General features: G+C 50.1%; 1 protein-coding gene across 2 annotated transcripts; it reads right to left on the bottom strand.

Moving 5' to 3' along the window:
* Positions 1-952: 952 nt before the first annotated feature.
* Positions 953-9,089, bottom strand: LOC129682552 (potassium channel subfamily K member 16-like). 2 transcript variants are annotated; one of them, XM_055614978.1, is made up of 6 exons: positions 8,890-9,089; positions 8,427-8,675; positions 4,530-4,644; positions 3,478-3,644; positions 2,707-2,872; positions 2,193-2,480 (listed from the first exon to the last, which is right to left on the bottom strand). In XM_055614978.1, the coding sequence occupies exons 2-6, from the start codon at positions 8,637-8,639 to the stop codon at positions 2,263-2,265; spliced, it is 879 nt and encodes a 292-aa protein (XP_055470953.1). In that variant the 5' UTR covers positions 8,640-8,675; positions 8,890-9,089; the 3' UTR covers positions 2,193-2,262. The 2 variants fall into 2 exon arrangements, with proteins under 2 accessions (XP_055470962.1, XP_055470953.1); XM_055614987.1 differs by lacking the exon at positions 8,890-9,089 and having other exon boundaries at positions 953-2,362; positions 8,427-8,714.
* Between the last annotated feature and the right edge of the window lie 10,246 nt (positions 9,090-19,335).

The following is a 19,335-nucleotide window of genomic DNA, read 5'->3' as shown; positions in this document are numbered from 1 at the left end:
TTTGCCCCTCCCTTGTCCTTTGAAAGAGGCTAGGTGTGGCCTTTCATTCTTCACCCTTTGTCTCAACAAGCCCAGCACAAGGCTGACCAAACATAGCTGTCCCCTATCGGACAGCCTTTAGCTTGTGACCCAGGGAAGTGTTCCTCTGTATTCTTTATGGCTGTCTTCTGGACAGGTCTCCCTACAGGGCTAGCTAGTACTGCCTCTCACTTCCTTAAAGCCGAGCCCTGCCCTTTCCATGGAGTCCAACCCATTCCCGTGACTACCCACCCCTAACCTCACAGCCTTGTTCTTCCCAATCCTGTTTACTCCTCTGAGCACTTTACTGTCCCAGAGCACTCTTTATCACTGCAGTGAGCCCCCAGGCCCTTTCTTTCCTCAGCTGGCTCCTCTAGTCCCTTAGCCTGGATCAGCAGGCCCAGCGCTGGGCCATCCAGACATGAAGCTCTATAGTAGTTCCCACTTGTCATGCTAGAAGCTGCAGCTGGAGTTCCAGGCCACATGACCTTTCAGCGTCCAGAACACACAGGCGCCCAGAGCCACGTGAGCCAAGTGAGAGAGCACCAGGAGCCCCATGCCAAGCATGTGATAGCCCCCAGCCCAACAGGGTGCCTCAGGAGGTCATGGTCTACACATGGTGGAGAGGCTAGAGCCCGGGAGTGCCGTGGTAGACAGGAACAGGGAATGTGCAGAAGAGGCCAGGAGGGGCTCTTCTCTAAGCAAATGCCTGTGAGTGGCCTGTTCCCCTTGAGGAGTGCTACAGGATGTGATGGCTCTGCTCACCTTCAAGGGTCCAATCCCAGGGACAAAAGATAGCTCATGGAGAGTTGGAGTGCCCACCTGAGAGTCTGGGCAAAGGGGAGGGCTGTCAGGTAGCCAACAGATGAGGAAAGGGAATACTCAGACCCTTTCACCCACCCTCAGGCAAAGACTCCTGCAATCCACAGTGCAATGCGGAAGAGAAACAGCCGAGTTTATTGTCACAGGGCTCCAGTCTAAGTTGTCACACCAGAGACAAGTGGTCACTGTCACCCTAGGTTTTCCCACAAGAGGTACACTCAAAGAAAAGGGCCCCAGCTGGGTAAGGTAAGTCTGTGTAAGGCATGTGGACCCAGTGGACCTAGTGGGGACTCTGAGTCCCCACTCACCCAGAGCTGAGGCAGGGGCTAGCATGTATAGAGCAGATGGAGAGCTTCAGATTTCAGACCTGGGGGAGAAAAATCACTCCAAAGATGAGGGTCCTTCCCAGGGACTCTCCTCAACCTCCACTCCTAATTCTGCAAAGACACAGATCTTGCAGACTTCCTTACTTCCGGGGAGAAAGAAGGCCAAGGAAGAATTAGCTCCTAATCCTTTTAAGACCAGGCAATGGGGCAGACTGGGCCAAATCTGTCCTCCCTTCAGGCCCACGGTGCTGAAAGCTGGCCAAAGGACCAGGTGTGCGCGGAGAGTGTGCCCATGAGAGCCTAGACCCAAGGGAACACATATTCTGTAAGGCTCCTGGGATCTGCTGCTCCTCCAGCTTCTCAGGGGGAGTAGTGAGGACCAAGGGGGAGTAGTGAGGACCAAGGGTGCCTGGAGGTCCAGGGAGATCATGCTCAGGAGATGCTGGGACACCCAGAAGATGTCAAAAGCCTTGTTCAGGAATACTCCTTCTCTTGTGGCCGAGGGGAGCTGGAGAGGGCTGACTGCTGTGAGCCTCCTGGAGGCACTTCCCTGTGGGCACTGGAATGTCGCTGATGTGCCCAGCTCCCCTCCTCCGGCCACTGCCCTGAATTCTCATTCTCTCCAGGTTGTTTCTATCAAGGCTCTGGGAGCACTGCACTGGGCTGCTTCTCCATATGTCCACGCCTTCAAGACTGAAGATGCAGCAAGAGTACAGGCCTGGCACAGAGTAGGTGCTTGTTGAATGCCTAGTGTATAGCAACCAACACAAACACAACTCCACCTTGGCTCGCAGCCTAAGGGTTACTGCTGGTATATGTAGGTGGCAATGGTGGTTTGGCCATCATGATCCATGTTGGCTTTTCCAGGTTCTCTTTGAGGGACCCAGGAAAGGGGCTGAGGCCAGTGTGCAGATCTCCACTCACATAATTGTCTTTGTATCTCTCCTAAATACTTTGCAGGCATACCTTTCTCCTTCCTCTGGAGAATTACTGACTACTCCGCCCGAAAAGTGTGTGGGTTGGGAAGGAAGGGCAGGGAATGGCATGGGTCTGGGGGATGGGGGAGGATGGGTGGGTGATTGGAACATTTGGGTTATCATGTAGAGATGGGGATCTTCTGAGGTCTGGGGTCAGGGTCAAGGGTTGCTCCATCCTTGGGGTCCAGACCTCTGATGAGCAGCCAGAGCCGGGAGCACCTGTGCAGAAGCAGGGATCCCAGGCTGAGGACCACTGTCAGCCATGCCAGCCCTAGGAGGATCCACACAGCTGCCAAGCTCCGGTACATGGTGATGTAATGCTTGCTGGGGTCTGTGCCTGCCAGGGAAGGTGATGGCTGGTGTCTGAGGGCACAGCCACCCCCAGCTTCCATAGGGGTGCTCTCTCCCCGGTCCTCAGAAGAAGGACCAGTGGCAGAAACAGCAGAGACTTCTGAGGATGCCACCAAGAGTCCACAGTGGCCCAAAAAGCCTCAGCTGGCACCTCCATGTGCCCCAGATTCTAGCGAGTACCCACCAAGATACCTTAATATTCTCATTCTCACCGACAACGTAGTCTCCGAAGCCAATGGTGCTGAGGGTGATGAAGGCAAAGTAGAAACCCTCTCCAAAGCTCCAGCCCTCCACATGGCTGAATAACATGGCTGGGAAGATGAGAATGACCAGGGTCCCCAGGGTCAGGAACAGAGCCAAGCCCAGGACCTGCAGGAGCTAGAAAAGGAGGGTCTGCCTTTAAAACCACTTGGAAGGCTCCAGGAATATCTGGGGTAGGTCTGCAGAGTCGGGTTCGTACTCAGGGCAATGATGGAAAACCTTTGGGTGGGGCTGTGCCCATGGCCTTCGATCATAGTTGATCAAAAAGGGAGATCCCTTTGAATGTGAGGATCACACTTGCATAGACTCCCAGGAGAACTGAGACCTGGCATAGGACTAATGCAACTGAGATGTCCCAGGTCCTTCTTGGGCAGTGAGCTCTGGGGCCATGCTGGGTGGCCTGGAGACTGTTTTGAACCACACAAAGGGATGTTGGGAGTTCATGATGAAGACAGAAACATAATATTCAAACTTCCACTGCAAAGAGCTACCTGGCACCTGCGCACAATCTTCCCAGAGAAGTTGTACCCCGTGTCTGGCCGTCATGTCTTTGCAGGTAGACTCCACGGTCTCATGTGCTGCGGAACCACTCTTCTACTTGTCTCTCTGACTAGCCTCCCAGCTGTTGACTCTCTCAGGTGTCTGCCCTTAACCCTGTACCCAAGCCCGTCCCCACATTTGCAGCCGTCTGTCCCAGAGGAATCCGGGAGACACCGTCCTACCTGGGAACGCCTGGAGTGTTCCTCCCACCTGTCCAGTGTGGTCAGGTAGGCACGCAGCCCTGTGCCCAGGTGGTTGAGGAAGAGAACGTTGAGCGGGATACCTATCAGGGCATAGAAGACACAGAAAACCTGCCCTGCCTCTGTGCTGGGTGCCAGGTTTCCGTAACCTACAGGGCAAAGAGTGTGCATGTCAGGGGAAAAGAGGCCAGAAATGCATTCTGCCAGCCTGCCCCCTCCCCTGGGCTCTTCTGGGGGAGAAGAAGCTCACTTCTTCATCCTAGTCTCTGCTAGAATAATCTCTACTTACAGAAGGCTTTTTCTCCAATGATGCTGCCTCCCTGAAGCCCTCCTGACCGCCACCCTCTGCCTCCCTGTCAGGTGTGATTTCCTGAGATGTTTCATGTCATTTCTATTTAATAATCGCCATTTCCCTCATATAACCATAGTAATTTAATCCCTCTTTTGTGAGTTGGAAGGCCAAGCCTGTGTCACATTTAAACTCATACCCTCACCCATATTCTAATGATCTGCTTGGGCTTCCAAGCAAGGTGTTTGAAATTAACTGGGCTTAACTGAATGGAAGGGAGGCTGGTGTGAGAGGTTGGGATGAATAAAGGGCTTTCTGCTGTTCTCCAGCTCCTACATCTAGTATGTTATCCGCAGCTTTAAGGGACAGTCCCTCTGCACAAATGACCTACCACCTCAAATACTTCTATATTTCTCCCAGAGAGAATGTTCAGGTCTGTGGCCAGGTGCACAGTGTCAGAATATTGACACACCAGGATTGGTCTCTGCCAGCCAGGACTGAAGTCAACAGAGGGACCTATGCTTGCCTTCATGCAGTTGTGCTGATGAATGGCTCTGGCTAGTCCTTCAGAGGACCCCAGGACCCCAGCCCTCTCCCCCATGGCACCAGGGTGTGTATACTTCACTGCTTTCCTGTTCCTGTCTCACCCAGGCCCCTGTTCGTGCTTCCTGTGTCGCCACCTGGATAAACCACATCCTTGTCCTAGCGACGGTGTGTGGAGGCCCCTCTCTCCCAGCCCCTTTACCTATGGTGGTGACTACTGTGCCTGCGAAGAAGAAACTGCTCCCAAAGTCCCAGTTGCTGGGGTTGGTAGAGTTGCCTTTGGGGTTCACGCCTTTCACCCAGGCTTCTAGGATGACCTGTAGGGGTGGCATGGTCAGGAGGGGAGGGGTTAGCATTTGCCGAGGGCCAGCTGTCACTGAGCTCTCAGGAGGATGCTGTTTAGTGGTTAAGTTTAACAAGTCTCTGAACAAGAAAGCTGAGTGGCTGAGACACTCGCCAAGTGGTTGACCGCTGTGAGAGCCAGGAGATAAGGAGGTGGTGTGGAGATGTTTTTGGTGACTAGGAAGCTGACACACATGCACACATTAGTTAGGAGAAGGAGAGGTTGGTGTCCGATACTTCCAGAAGGATCTGCTGGGGAAGGTGGAGCCTGGGGCCTCCCTCCCACAGAGCTTGTGGTGGGAGGCCGAGAGCTTTCCAGGGCATCCAGGGGGCTGACAGCTTTGCTCTCTGACATTCTCTAGTGAGCACAGTCCACACCTGCAGAAAAAATTCCTTCAGGGGCCCAGGAGGGACTATGTGTGTACATGTGGTGTGTGTGCTCTGTTGTGCAGTACTGTGTGTTGCATGGGTGTGTATGCTCTGTGTGTCTGTGTTCTGTGTTTCTAGGGCGGGAGCCTTGGCAGGTCGAAGCCCTCTACTCCTCATGAGGAATGGGCAGGGCTCCCTCTTCCCAACTCTAGCCCTCTTCCCCTTTAGCTGGTAACTCGCCCCGGGGCCGCATCAGCTCAGGGTTATCACCCAGCAGTACTTGAAAGGCACGGAGCCATTGCGCAGTCTGGTTGCTACTCCTGCCTCTGTTTCCTGTGGGAACTGATTTTCACTTGCTGGGTGGAGAACTCCTGACCCTCACTTGGGCAGGACCCAGCTTTTTGTTTGTTTTTGTTTTGTTTTTCAGGACAGGGTTTCTCTGTGTAGCCGTGGCTGTCCTGGGCCAGCTTTTGTAGAACAGGCTACCTTGAACTCACAGAGATCCACCTGCCTCTGCCTCCCAAGTGCTGGGGTTGTGGGCGTGGGCCACCTCATCCAGCTAGGAGCTAGCTTTAAGATGTAGACTTTGGCTTCCTTTTCCCCACACGTGCAGAGGACGCAGCCAGGCATGCCAGAGCGTGTCCCCTTCCAGAAGACCCTCGCTCTTGGGGACAGCATTTGCTCAAGTCCCTGGTTATCCATCCCCACTGCACCTCTAGGCCCTCTGTCTTGTGGAGAAGGGTCTCTGGCCTCCCTTAGGGCTCTGAGTGTAGGCGAGTGGCCTCAAGCGGCCGTGACATCTTTGTCTCTGAGAATCCAGTGGTGAAGGAGAAAGAGGCAAACATACAGGCGTCATATGGGGTCATGTTTGAACACTCCACTCAGCACCATTTATGACTCAGTGTGTGAGTTCCCGAGGGACTGGGTCCCCTTCAAATGTTACCCTAGCACTTCTCCGCCTACAAGCTCCACCCATCCTGTTCTGAGACTGAGGACTTTGAGGGACATGTATACCCCATCTTCCTTAGCAAATTCCTGGTGCAACGTACTGTCCCCTTCGGGCTGCAGTCAGGCCTAGACCCTTGTCCTTGATTGCAGAACCGGTTTGTGCCTGTCCACCCATCTGTCCACTACTCATTCCTGGCTCTACCCCCATCCCAGGGCTGAGGCGGGAGAAGGGTTGAGGTGTCCCTGTCTCTGGCTCACTCCGGGGGCGTCGGCAGGGGTGGAGGTGACTGCCATTCCTGAGTGACTCTGTGTGCATGAAGGGTATCCTGGAAGAGCAAGTCTCTCTGCTCAAGTCTCATCTTGTAGACCAGTTGCCTCAGCCCCAAAAGAAAGCTCAGGCTCAGGGCCTCATCGTCAGCATGTGGCCTCACTCAGTTCCTGAGTCAGCAGGTCTAAGTGGCTCTGAAACTTGATTCCCTAATAAGCTTTCAGGTGCTGGTGATAAAGGTGGAAGTGGAGGAGGCGGTGGAGGTGATGATGGAGGAGGTGGTGGAGGTGGTGGTAGAGGTTGTGGAGGTGGAGATGGTAGAGATAGAGGTGGTGGAGGAGATGGAGGTGATGATGGAGGTGGAGGTGGTGGAGATGGTGGTGGTGGTGGTGGTGGTGGTGGTGGTGGTAGAGGTGCTCTGCCCCAGCCAGTGACTGAGCCTCTCTCTCTTAGTTCCCACCTTTGAGGTGGAGATGCTGATCGCTGTAGGCTGTTGGGAGAAAACACCTATATGCTGCTCCATCCCAGGATGGTGAACCAGGATGGATCAGGAGCCTGGTCCCCACCCCTTAACACATGTCAGAAGCACTCACTAGAGGCCAGTTATCACTGCGCGTGGCCTGATGGCGGCAGCTGATGTCTCTTCTGCTCATCTTCCCTGTGTGCTCACCTTTCCCTTACACTGGTATTGCTTTGTTTGTTGAGGGGGAAGGCAGGAGGGGCCCAGGCAGGGAACAAGAGCACTTGGGGCTGCGGCCTGGTAGAGCTCACCCACCCTGGCCATTGTCCGCCAGCCCAGGAAGGAGGCAGGTCCAGTGTAACAGCTGGTTCTCACCTTTATCTGGGTCTCCACCCAGGGCCATAAGCTGGGAGCCAGCAGATGAAGCCACAGTCCTGAGAAGTGGGAAAGTGCGTGAAGGGAAAGTTCTAGAGTGTACAGTGAGTGATGGCTTAGAGAGATTTACTGTGCTGTTAAGCATTGTGTGCACAGGGACCTGTCTTCTTTGTGCATGTGTGCATGTATGTGTGTGTAATACATGTTTGTGTATGTGCAGGTAGTTGGGAACATATACGTGTGCATATGGAGGTCAGAGGTCAACAGCAGGTGTCCTTCCTCAGAGCCACCAGCTTTTAAAAAATATTTATTCCTTGTCATTTTATTTGTATGGGTGTTTTCCATGTATGTCTTTGTACCACCAGAGGGCCTGGTGCCACAGAGGGAATGGGATCTCCTGGCTTCCAGCTCAGCCCTAGTTTTATTTCTTTAATTTCTCTCTCCCTCTCTCCCTCCTCTCTCCCCCCCCCACTTCCCCCTTCCTCCTTTCATCCCTCCCTCCTTCTCTCTTTGGTGCACATTTCTGAATGTGTGAGTGTGTGCTCAGAGGAGGTCAGGGTAGGATACCCCATGCCTTCTCTGTCACTCTCCAGTGTATATTTCCTTGAGGCAGGGTCTCTCACCCACCTGGAAGCTTGCCCTTTTGGTTAGGCTGGCCTGGCCAGTGAGCTCTCCCAGGGTTCCAGCTTCCCTTCTGCCCAATGTTGTGGTCCCATATACTTAGACCCATACCAGAGTTTTCCATGGGTGCTGGGGATTCAGACTCAGGTCCCCAAGCTTACAAAGAAAGTACTCCTGCCAATGAAGCCACACTTCCAACTTTCTACCTTGTTTTCTGAGAAGGCTTTGATCATTGGCTTGGGTGGGGTTTGCCAATTTGTCATGGCTGGCTAGCCAGATAGCCGTAGGAATTACAAGTGTGCTCCATCATGCCTGGCCTTTGTTGTTGTTGTTTTCAAATTGTGTGTGTGTGTGTGTGTGTGTGTGTGTGTGTGTGTGTGTGTGTTTTATCTCCAGGGATTGAACTCAGGTCATCAGGCTCCATGGCAAATTCCTCTGTCTGCTGAGTGGGTTCTGGGCATTAAACTCAGATCCTCATATTTGAATGGCAAGCATTTAACTGACTGATGATGACATTTAAATTAGGTGACTTGGCCACAGAGTGGTCTGTCTGTATACCCGAGGGTCAGGCACAGGGCTAGGTTTCCTCAGGCTACAGTTCCCACCACACTGTGTCTCCAAACAGGACCAGCCTCTGGGTGGTGGCTCTGCACCTGCCCTGGGCTCCTCCACCCACCTTCCCACTCTTCCAGCCCTAGCCCTCTTTAGTCCCTTACCTGCACAAACTTCTCCAGGGCCTGCTGGTCCAGGCAGGTGTAGTTCTCCAGGAAGCGCAGCTTTTCCAGCTGGAACTCGTCCCTGGACTGAGCTTCCGCTTGTTTCTCCAGCAGCCGGAAAATGGTGGCCCCGAGCAGCAGGTAGAAGATATACACCGTAAGCAGAGGCAGCACCCGGCGGTTCCAACAGCTGCAGAGCCCAGCAAGGGGCATTGTGCGGCCAGGATCCTGCAGAGGCTGTGAGGGTGGCTGCAGGGAGAGGGGAGAAGAGGTAAGGGCCTCTGTGACTGCCCGCCCTGTCCTCCACTGCACAGGTGTCTGCGGCAGGGGAGTCTGTTTGAACAGTGTGGTGTGCAAACAGGCCCGTTGTCCCTCACTGGACCTTATTTTTCCACACGCAGCAGCAAAGGCAAGCAAGTACATGGGCCCCTCAGAGACACCCACCAGCCCCTCCTGAGCTCACCTGGTCTCATACTCTGCTTCCAAGTGGACACGAATATCTGTGGAATAGATATGACCAGGGTGTCCACCCTGCTGGGTCTGAGGGTGGTCTTGACATTCAGATTCTTCCCTTGGGAAGGCTCCCAGCCTCACACACGGGAGCCTGGAATGTACCATGAAGCTATGGATTAGCTTTGCTGACAGAATGGGTTGACCTGTCCATTGGGGAAACCTGAGGATGAGTAACCAGGGTGACAAATCAGAGCAAAGAAAACAGCAGATGACATCTCTGCTCAGGAGCAGTATCAGTGGTTCCTGCTGACACCTGGAAGGCCCCGGTGGCATCATCTGCCAATGGTTGGTCTTGATTGAGACTCTTGGGCAGTTATATGGAGGATGCTGAGCTTAGGAGACAAAAGACAGAAACTGGAAATGAGTGTCCACTGCCACAGTGCTGTAGGTGGAGTTGTGGGACTGCGATTCACATTTGTGGTACAGCTTTATAGAGATTAAAGAATAGTTTGGCTGGCATTCTGCTCATGCATGCACTTCTTTACTTACTTATTTTTAAGATATATATATATATATATATATATATATATATATATATATATATGTAGGTGTGTATGTGTGTGAGAGAGAGAGTGTGTCCTACACATATGCAGGTGCCCACGGAAGAGCCAGGAGAGGGTGTCAGATCTCCTGGAGCTGGCGTTAGCAGCAGTTGTGAGCAGCCCAATGTGGGTGCCAGATTTTTAACCACCAAGTCATCTCTCCATCCCCCACCCCCCTCCACACTTTTTTTTCCTTTGAGACAAAGTCTGGTGTAGCCCACTTGTCGGCCACCTGGCATGTGGCCAAGGATGACCTTGGAGCGGATCTCTTAAGTCTATACCTCCCGGGGTTGGATTACAGGTGTGTACTGCCATGTTTAGTTTATGGAATGCTGGGGGATCTAAGCTAGGGCTTTGTGTTCGACAGGCAAGCACTCTGCCAACTAAGTGACATCTGTGTGTCTTTCGGTGTCTGTAGCGCTTAGCATAATGTCAACACTTGTGCCTTCTGCCGTGTGGAGCTGTCTTGCTTTCACTGTGACACCCGAACTTGGGTACTGGGAATTAAACTCATGGACTCTTGTAGAACAGGGACCACTCTTAACCCCTGAGCCATTGCCCTAGATATTTTTACTTACATTTAAAGCCAGGTAAATTTTATTGTGAAAGACAAAAGACTTTAAAAAAAAATAGAAGCCAGGGCTGAGAAGATGGCTCAGAAGTTCTTAAGAACACTGGCTGTTCTTCCAAAGGTCCTGAGTTCAGTTCCCAGAACTCACATGGTGTCTCACAACCATCTATGGTGAAACCTAGTCCTCTCTTCTCGCGCACAGGCACACATGCAGGCAGAATGTTGTACAAATAGTAAATAAGTAAATTTTTAGAAAAAAAAAAAATAGAAGCCCTCACATTCCCAGAGTTCTATATACCTGTTTGTCTCCTCAGTGGTAGGTTTTCTTTGGTGGATATATTCTACTATTATCATTGTAATGAATTTGTTTGTTTTCATGAAAGTTTAAAGTTATTTGTTGAAGTAATGGGGTTCATTATAGCAATTTTATCCATAGACGACATTATATTTTATTCTTATTCATCTCTTCCTCTCACTGCCCTCCCCCACTATTCTAGTTTCGTTTCTGTTGCTGTGGTAAAATGTCTTCTGACAGAAAGGAACTTAAAGGAGCAAGGAATGCATTTGGCTTGCAACTCCAGGCTGCAGACTGTCATTGGGGGAAGTTAAGGCAGGAACTTAAGCAGCTAGACACACCTACAGTCAAGAGCTGAGAGAGAATAAATACATAATGGTGCCTTGCTTGCTTACTTGCCTTGCTTGCTTGCTTGAGCAGCTCAGTTTCTTCACTCAAACTGTTCAGGACACCCTGCCTAGGGAGTGGTGTCACCCATGATGGACTGGGTCCTCCTGTACCAATTAGTAATCAAGGCAAACCCCAGAGACACGCCCACTGGCCAAGCTGATCTAGAGAATTCCTCATTAAGATTCTCTCCCCCGAGCGATTCTAGGTTGTGTTGTGTTAATAAAAATAACCAGCACACTCAACTCCCACCCTCCTGCATGTCACCTTCCTCCCCTGTCGTAGCCATCCTTTGTGTTCACGTCCTTTGCATTCCATTACTCTCCTTCATAGCCTTCCTTTTAAGAGTTTCCTCCTCTCTCTCTCTCTGTCTCTCTCTCTCTCACACACTTAAATCTGGATTACGCTTATAGAGAAAACATGTAGCATTTGCCTTTTGATTCTGGCTTATTTCAGTTAACATGATAATCTCCTGCTCCGTCCAGTTTCCTGCTGGAGTCCAGATTTTTCTTCACTGTCCAGTGGAATTGCATTGTGTGTGTGCAGTGCATTTCCTTGGTCCCTCTATCTGCTGTTGGTTCCGTGTCTTAGCTGTTGTGAGCAGTGTGGGGCATACTTCTCAGAGTTTTTATTTAATGCCACACCTACAATGCTGTGGAGACACACCATAACCATGGCAACTCTTAGGAGGGAAAACATTTAGCTGGGGTTGGCTTACAGCTCAGGGGTTTAGACCATCATGGTGGGAAGCATGGTGGTGTACAGGCAGACATGATACTGGAGAACGAGCTGAGAGTTCTACATCCAGATCAACAGGAAAGAGGACGTTAAAGTCACACTAGATCTAGCTTGAGCATTTCAGACCTCAAAGCCCGCCCACTGTGATTCACTTCCTCAACAAAGACACACCTACTCCAGAAAGGCCACGCCTCCTTAGAGCCACTCCCTAGGAATCCATGGGGTTTATTTTCATTCAAACCACCGCATGGACACTACCACGCAGGAACGCAGCCTTTCTTTTGGATCACAGTGTGAGGGCACAGTGCGGCAAGGGAAGCCATTGTGTCAAGAGGGTGAGGTGGCTAGTTATGTGGAGCTCGGAAAGCAGAGAGAGGGATGCTGGCGCCTCAGCTTGCGTTCTTGTGTTTCTCTTCAGTCTGGCACCCCAGGGGGAGTCTTCCCACCTTAACACACCCCATCTAGAAACTGTCTCACAGACGCAGGCAGAGCTCTGTCTTCCAGTGGACTTTAGATCCAGCCAGGCCTGACCATGGTTTGCAGCACACCGCTGAGCTTTGCGGGCACCACTGCTGTCGCTATCAGCTGCCGCTTCACAGAGGAACTCTCACCAACTACTGCCCCCTTCAGCCAAGTCCTGCCCTCAGCCTGAGGGAGCCCGCTGTCTGTCTTTAATGGACTCCCCTATTTTGGACATTCCTATAAAAAAAAAAAAATGGGACCGTGGTGGCTATTCTTGATTGTCAACTTGACTACATCTGGAATGAAATAAAACCACAAAATGAGGCAAACTTGTGAGGGACTTTTAATTTGAAGTGGGAAAATCCACTTCTAAGCTGGATCTTTGAAGTAGGAAGACACACCTTTAGCCCAGATCTTTTGAGTTGGAAAGACCCACCTCTGATCTGGGGCTACATTATCTGCTAAAAGTGTACATAAAAGAAGTTTTTGCTCTTTGCCTGCTTATTCTCACTAACAACTCCATTCCTTCTCTTTCATTAGAACCTACTTCTTTGGGACATCAGCCTTGTGGACTGAACTACTACTGGATTCTTGAACCTTCCATTCATAGGAACCATTGTTAGATTAGCTGAGCCACAGCCTGTAAGTCATTCTAGTAAATCTGCTCCCTCTATGTATAAAGAGATTCATTCTATAAGTTCTGTTACTCTAAAAAATCCTGACGAACACAAGGACAGAGTTGAAATCCAGGTCCACCTCTTGGCACCAGCTCCTACTACGCTCTGCCTTTCTCTCTTCGTATTTCCTGACTCTGGCCACATTTGAAAAGGCAATGTGTCTGTGAGAATATTTGCATGGTGGTCATTTCACATGGGTCTGGCACCCGATGGCGCTATATTTGGCTCAAGTAATTAAGTAGGCAGGGATCTGAAACTGAGTTCTCCCTATCAGGAGGGTACAGACATCACAGGTGGCACGTCACAGGCGTGGGCATCACAGGGGTGAGTACCACAGGCATAGACATCATAGGCACCACATCATAAGCCTGGGTACCACAGGGATGGATATCACAGACACAGACATCACAAGACACAGATATCACAATCATGGGCTTCATGGGCAGAGAAATCACAGCTACGGGCACCACAAGCATGCTTGTCATGTGGAGACTGCTCTGGCAGGCAGGAGCTGAGGCTAGCCTGCCACAGGACAAAAAGCACCACTCCTTCTGTAATAGGGAAAGGATGGTCAATTGGCTCATATTGGTGCTGGGAGAGCCTTACACAAAACAAAGCCAGGGGGAGATTTTTTTTTATTTTTCAGTCTATGAACAAGTATATGGGAGATTAACAGGTGCTATTTTCTTCTGCTGCAACATAGAACACAAAGCATCACAGGAGGGAGGTGAGGCAGGGGCATGGCTACTTGGTGATAGGAGCAGGAACAGATACTGTTCTTTTTGGAGCAGTGTAAGGAGAGCCCAGGAGTCATCTTTCCTGAGACCCTCTCTGCTGCTCCTGGCTTTCTGAGGCATTCAAGGGTTTCTGAAATCACTACACTTACCGTTGCTGGGTTTTTGCTTGTTTGTTTTCTCATATTTTGGGGCATGTGGGGCCAAAGGAGTGTTGGTGGTCAACCAGCTTTATGAATTAAAGTCCAGTCCTTAAGCAAGACTGAGCTTTCCCTGAATGGCCAGGGAACACCTAACCTTTTTTTTCTGTTTTACTGAGATGGGGTTTTACATAACCTTGATTGGCCTGTAACCTATCATGTAGACCAGGTTGGCCTCCAACTCTTAGAGATCCACCTACCTCTGCCTCCTAAGTACTAGGATTAAAAGTGTGTGCTACCATGCCCAGCTGACTTCTCAAAACTATCAGGTCACAAAAATCCACAGAAATTGAAATTCAAAGGCGAGGTGTGAGAGAGGATGACCTGTGGGGTCCCCAGTGCACTCTGAAGGGAGGAAGGGGCTCATAAGGCCCAGGAAGCTCAGAAAGCTGCAGGAGTCACAGGCCTCCTGGAGATCATGCAGGAGGCCAATGCTTGCTGGAGAGAGCAGGCTCTTCAGTGGGGCTGCCTCCAGCGTGTGCGGCCAGCCACGGCGGTGCATCTTCTGAAGGTTGCCACCCACGCTGAAGTTAGTTCCTCAGTTTAACCCCAGTCAGCTCACTCGTGCGCTGTCTGGACTTCGGTGGAGTTACTTTTGAGGTCCACAGCCCATGCCCTATCTGGAGTGAACAGAGACTTGTTCCCATCTCCCTGAGAAAAGTCACACACTCTGCCCCCGTCTCCTCCTCCCTACCCCTCCATTCCTTCTACACATACAAACTTGGTGTCCTATCAGCCTTCGGCTGTGTTTAGAAGAGATCTTGCTGGACTATAGAATCCTCACACATATCCCCCTTCCTAGGCTGGCATCTTCATGTGTGGACAGTGCTCCTCTGTGAGTCCTAGACACAAGGCATGATTTATGACCCTTTGCAGGGAATTTCTGTCACTAACAGGCAGAGTTGATTTGTGCTTCCCCAGTGGGGAGGGTAAAATCAATTAATGATGAACGGAAAATGGCCAGGCGGGCCTGATGGCAGAGCGTGGCCTAACATCCGGGGATGATAAGGTGTTTTCTGAAGCTGAACTAATAGGAAGATAGGAGGCAAAAAGAAAGATCAATCCCATGTCCTATGGGCAGAGAATCCAGAGTAAACAGTAGCTGGGCTCAGGTTTCCTTCCATCTGGCTGACCTTGAAATAGAGAAGAGGACAGGCCACCCAACCATCCAACGTGGGTATTTGTTTATGGGCTCACTCACCAGAAATGTCTGCATAGAGGTGAACTGTCCAAACAGGGCCATAGGGAGAGGATGCCGCCCAGCTGCCCCAGGTATGTATCCTGTAGGAAAAAGGGTAAGAGAGAAAGAAGGGGCCATCAAGTGCTCCCTAATAGAACCAAGTGGCTGAGGGCTGAGTTGCAGTCAAGGATGCTAAGGGCTCCTGAAGGTCTCCTTACAGTGGGCACTGTGGAAAAACATTCTGTGTAGAGCAGATGGTCTAGGTCCAGATGGATCTTTATCTGTCTGAGAGGTCGATCTCAGAGGAAGTCCAGCCTATGGTGACCAGCAGTGAGGATGTGGGAACTGAGAGGTGATTTTTCAGGGAGCCTCCAACTAAATAAGCAGCCATACTTGGTGTTGATCTTTTGAAAAGATAAATTTATTGTGTTATTTTGATGTTTATGAATGTCTTGCCTCCTCAATGGCTATTTCTCTTGATAGGGTGACAGTTAAAGGACCACTGAATGCCTCATGTGAATGAATCTTCAGGTACCATGTCACTTCTTCAGACCACGGGTAGAACCCAGAACTCTGAGAAGCATTGGGGTCAAAGTAGTGTGAGGCCTGGGATGTCATGGACCCTCGTGTGGATGAAGAGTAGGTATAGATCAGTCAGGCATGTGAGGATCCTGACACATATATCTTTTGTTAGTTGGTTCGATGGCTAATATTTTCAATTTTTTTCATTGAAAAACTTTTTTCATACAATATATTTTCCCTCCCTCCAGTTTCTCACAGATCCTCTCCACCTCCCTACCTACCCAATTGATTCTTGGAACCATCCCATCATCTCTGGATTTTATAATACTTTCTGTCTTCTCTTTCACAGAGATCCCTGAGTCTTGAGGGGAGGGATTTGATGAAAAGATCACGTTTAGAACTCAGTGCTCCAAAGTCTCTCACTCACTGCACCTGCCCTCTCTCTCTTCCCCATTCCCTTTCCCAACACCTCTCTCAAATAAACAAAACACCCAAGGCACAACAGCAAAATAACCAACAACAACAACAACAAAAAAACCGAAAGAAACAACAAAAAAATCCCCCAAAAATGAAAATTAAAAAAGACCAGTAAGACAAAAAAACCAAACCAAACCAAACCAAAACAGAACAAACAAAAACCTTCAAACACAGCAAAACAGAACAAAAATGCCACTGAGCTCGTTTTGTGATGGCATGGGGCTACTATAGAGTGTGGCTGAATAGCCAGTCAGACTCCATTGGAGAAAACAGATTTTCTCTTTTCCAGTGGTTACCAGTTGCAGAGAGCTTCTTGGTTAGGGATGGAGCACGTTCGCTTTCCCTTCTGGGTGTTGGGATTCTTGTCTGGTGTGAACTTGGCTAAGTCATGGCCACAGATCCTGTGAGTTCCTATGTGTATTAGTCATTTTATATCTGGAAGACACGGTTTGCTTGGAATCATCCACTGTTTCTGCTTATACAGTCTTTCTACCTCCTCTTCCACACAGATCCCTGAATCCTGAGGGGAGGGGTTTGATGAAAACCTCATCCTTATATGTAGGACTGAGCCCCTCACTCACTGCACATTGCCAATTTTGGATCTCTATGCTAATTCCCGTCTATTGTAAGGAAAAGCTGCTCTGATGAGGGTTGAGCAAGATGCTGATCTACGGGTATAGCAGCATGTCGTTTTATTGCCCTGTTCCTTTAGCAGAATAATGGCAGGACATTTTCTCCTACTATGACCTATCTAGCCTCAGGTTCTTGGCCACTTTGGCAGTGGCAGCTATGGGTTCCAATTCACATTTGCACCTCCATTGCACTGGTACAGCCAGCAGGCATGTGGCTCCCCGTTCTCACAGCTGGGTGATAGCGACGGCAAGAGTCACCTCTGATGGCATGCAGAATACTTTCCGGAACCACGGTCACAAGTCAGCAGGGGCGAAGCTTCTACTTAGGCACCAGTTGGACATCTCCACATCCAAATGTTACCAGAAGCCACATGGCCTTACCACCAGGGTGTAGAGTAATAAACATGTATGGCCTTGAAAAAAGCCTGTGATGTTTGGGGCTTTTCATGGGACCCCCGTCAGTCGATGACCTTCTATTATCCGAGATCTAAAAGCCGTTGGTTTGTGTAAAGTGGAGTAAATTAGGTCTTGTTGTGCCCCAGATACAGTGGACCCTGAAATGTTTGCCAACAGTAAGTGTAAAGGGGCAGAGTGAACATTGCACTGGGAAGTTCTGGAGCTGTTACACAGCATGTCTGAACTTTAATGTCTGTAGGATCCAGCGATTGACATGAATAATGCTACGGAACCGTTCCCTCAACTCAGTGGTTTATGAAAAAAAATGTTTCGTCTCAGGACAACAGGTCTTGCAGTCAGCTGTGGCTGAGCTTTCCTGTGAAGCCCTGTGCTAGCCTCCAGGCTGGCTTGGTTTTGCCCTCTGTATGTTCCAGGATATGGGCTAAAAGGACAGCGTCTGTCAAGGACATCTCAAGATGTCCTGCGAGTGAAAGAAGCAAGTGTGACCGTGTAGGCACAAGTCCAGCCTCTGCTTGTGTCTCCAAAGCAGATCACAGAGCTAAGCCCATTTTTAACGTGCAGGAGGACGCCTCACCCGTGGATCTATGCCAAAACTTCATATGTAAATTCTATTAGAGATGGAGAAAAATTGACACCAGTTACTCAGTGTCCCAGTGTTTCCATCTGATTTCTATAAATTAGAGTTTTCTTCTTAAATTTTTATATAATTATTGTTGCTGTGTGTGTGTATGTGTGTGTGTGTGTATGTGTGTGTGTGTGTGTGTGATGGGGGTACATGATGTCACAGGGTATATGTGGTGGTCGAAGGACAACTTGGGGGAGTCAGCGCCCCGTCTTCCATGTAGATCCTGTGGATCAAACTCAGACCATCAGGGTTGGTGGCAAATGCCTTCACTTGCTGAGCAACCTGAAATACCCTTTTGCAAGATAAATGAAAGCACCTCCCACCCCACCCTCTTCCTGTGGAATGACAGGCAGCTCTGTTTAGGACTGGACAAGGGTCACTGGCCAGGCTTCTCTTCAGAAAACATTTTGATCTCCACATTTGAATTTAGACATTCCTTTTTCCCCCAGCTCCACTGAGCCTCAGGGGAGAGCTGGAACACCCTCTCCAAGCATTCATCCCTTCTCCCATTTGGGGCAAGGTACACTGTGGTGTAGTGTGGGTGAACACCAAAATCCCAGCATCCACTGAAAGATTTAAGGGAGGCTACCTTAAGATGGATTGATTGCCAATGATCCATAGCCCTAGGTCCCTGGCTGGTGTGTTCCCCACTTCCTTACTTCCTCTCCAGCCTGGGCAACGGTTTCAGGCCCTGTGTGCGGCTGTACCACACATCTTGGTCAATAAAGCTTTTGGATCTAGGAGGTAACATTTGTGCAGGAGAGTGAAAGTCAAGAGACCTTAGCAAGCTCTAGAAGATGGGCCACATCAAGGTCTTCCAGGATCACTGATGCCAATCCCAAGGGGCTCCGGCCAGGTCCATGTTATCTCCAGGACCCTGAGTGTGCGTTTGTGGATCTGGTTTATTTGCTGTGGACTCATCAAGAGTCTCCTTCCTGTCTGGTCTTACCTTGAACTATAGGCTTTACTAGGGGTGGGGTAGGGTGGGCAGGAGTAGCCCCCACCCCATGGGGCTAACTCATTGAGCCACAGGAGGTAGAAAGCGTCACTCCAGCCTGAGAAGCAGGTTTGGGTTCCTAAGTGGAGGGACTGTTAATTAAGAACTGGCTCTGTGCTAGGGTCTTAGGAAGGAGCTAGACAACAGGCAATGGGTGTCACAGCTCTTTCCACCTTACAGTCGTCAGCAGACCTAGAAACCAGATATGGAAAGGGCAAGACTGGCCTGCCCCATCCTTCTGGTTCCTAATGATATAAGCCAGGCAGTTAGTGTGGGATTTTTGAAAACTTTTTTTTTTCTGTTTCTGTTTTTCTGAGATGGGGTTTTACATAATCCTGACTGGCCTGTAACTTATCATGTACACCAGGATGGCCTCGAACTCATAGAGATCTACCTTCCTCTGCCTCCCAAGTACCAGGATTAAAAGTGTGCTGACTTTTAATGCCCATGTCAGCTGACTTCTGAAAACTATTAGGTCACAAAAAATCCACAGAAATTAAAATTCAAAGGCGAGGTGTGAGAGAGGATGACCCGTGGGGTCCCCAGGGCACTCTGAAGGGAGGAAGAGGCTCATAAGGCCCAGGAAGGTCGAAAGCTGCAAGAGTCACAGGCCTCCTGGAGATCATGCAGGAGGCCAATGCTTGCTGGAGAGAGCAGGCTCTTCAGTGGGGCTGCCTCCGGCATGTGTGGCCAGCCATGGTGGTGCATCTTCTGAAGGTTGCCACCCACGCTGAAGTTAGTTCCTCAGTGATGCTATGACTAAGAGGAGCGCTACAGGTGTGTCTAGCCTCAATATGCCCAAAAAGGAATGAAAACAAGCAAGCAAACAAACAAACAAACCCAACAAGTCCACATTGCTCTGTCAACTCCTTGTCTATTCCCCAGGGACACAGGTTCTTACACTGAAGGGACCAACACACTAAGAATATCAGAAGGTGTT

The sequence above is a fragment of the Psammomys obesus genome, unplaced genomic scaffold, assembly GCF_907164565.1.
Source record: "Psammomys obesus unplaced genomic scaffold, mPsaObe1.curated_primary_1811, whole genome shotgun sequence".
NCBI classification, from domain to species: domain Eukaryota; kingdom Metazoa; phylum Chordata; class Mammalia; order Rodentia; family Muridae; genus Psammomys; species Psammomys obesus.
This window is presented reverse-complemented; position numbering and strand designations above follow the sequence as displayed.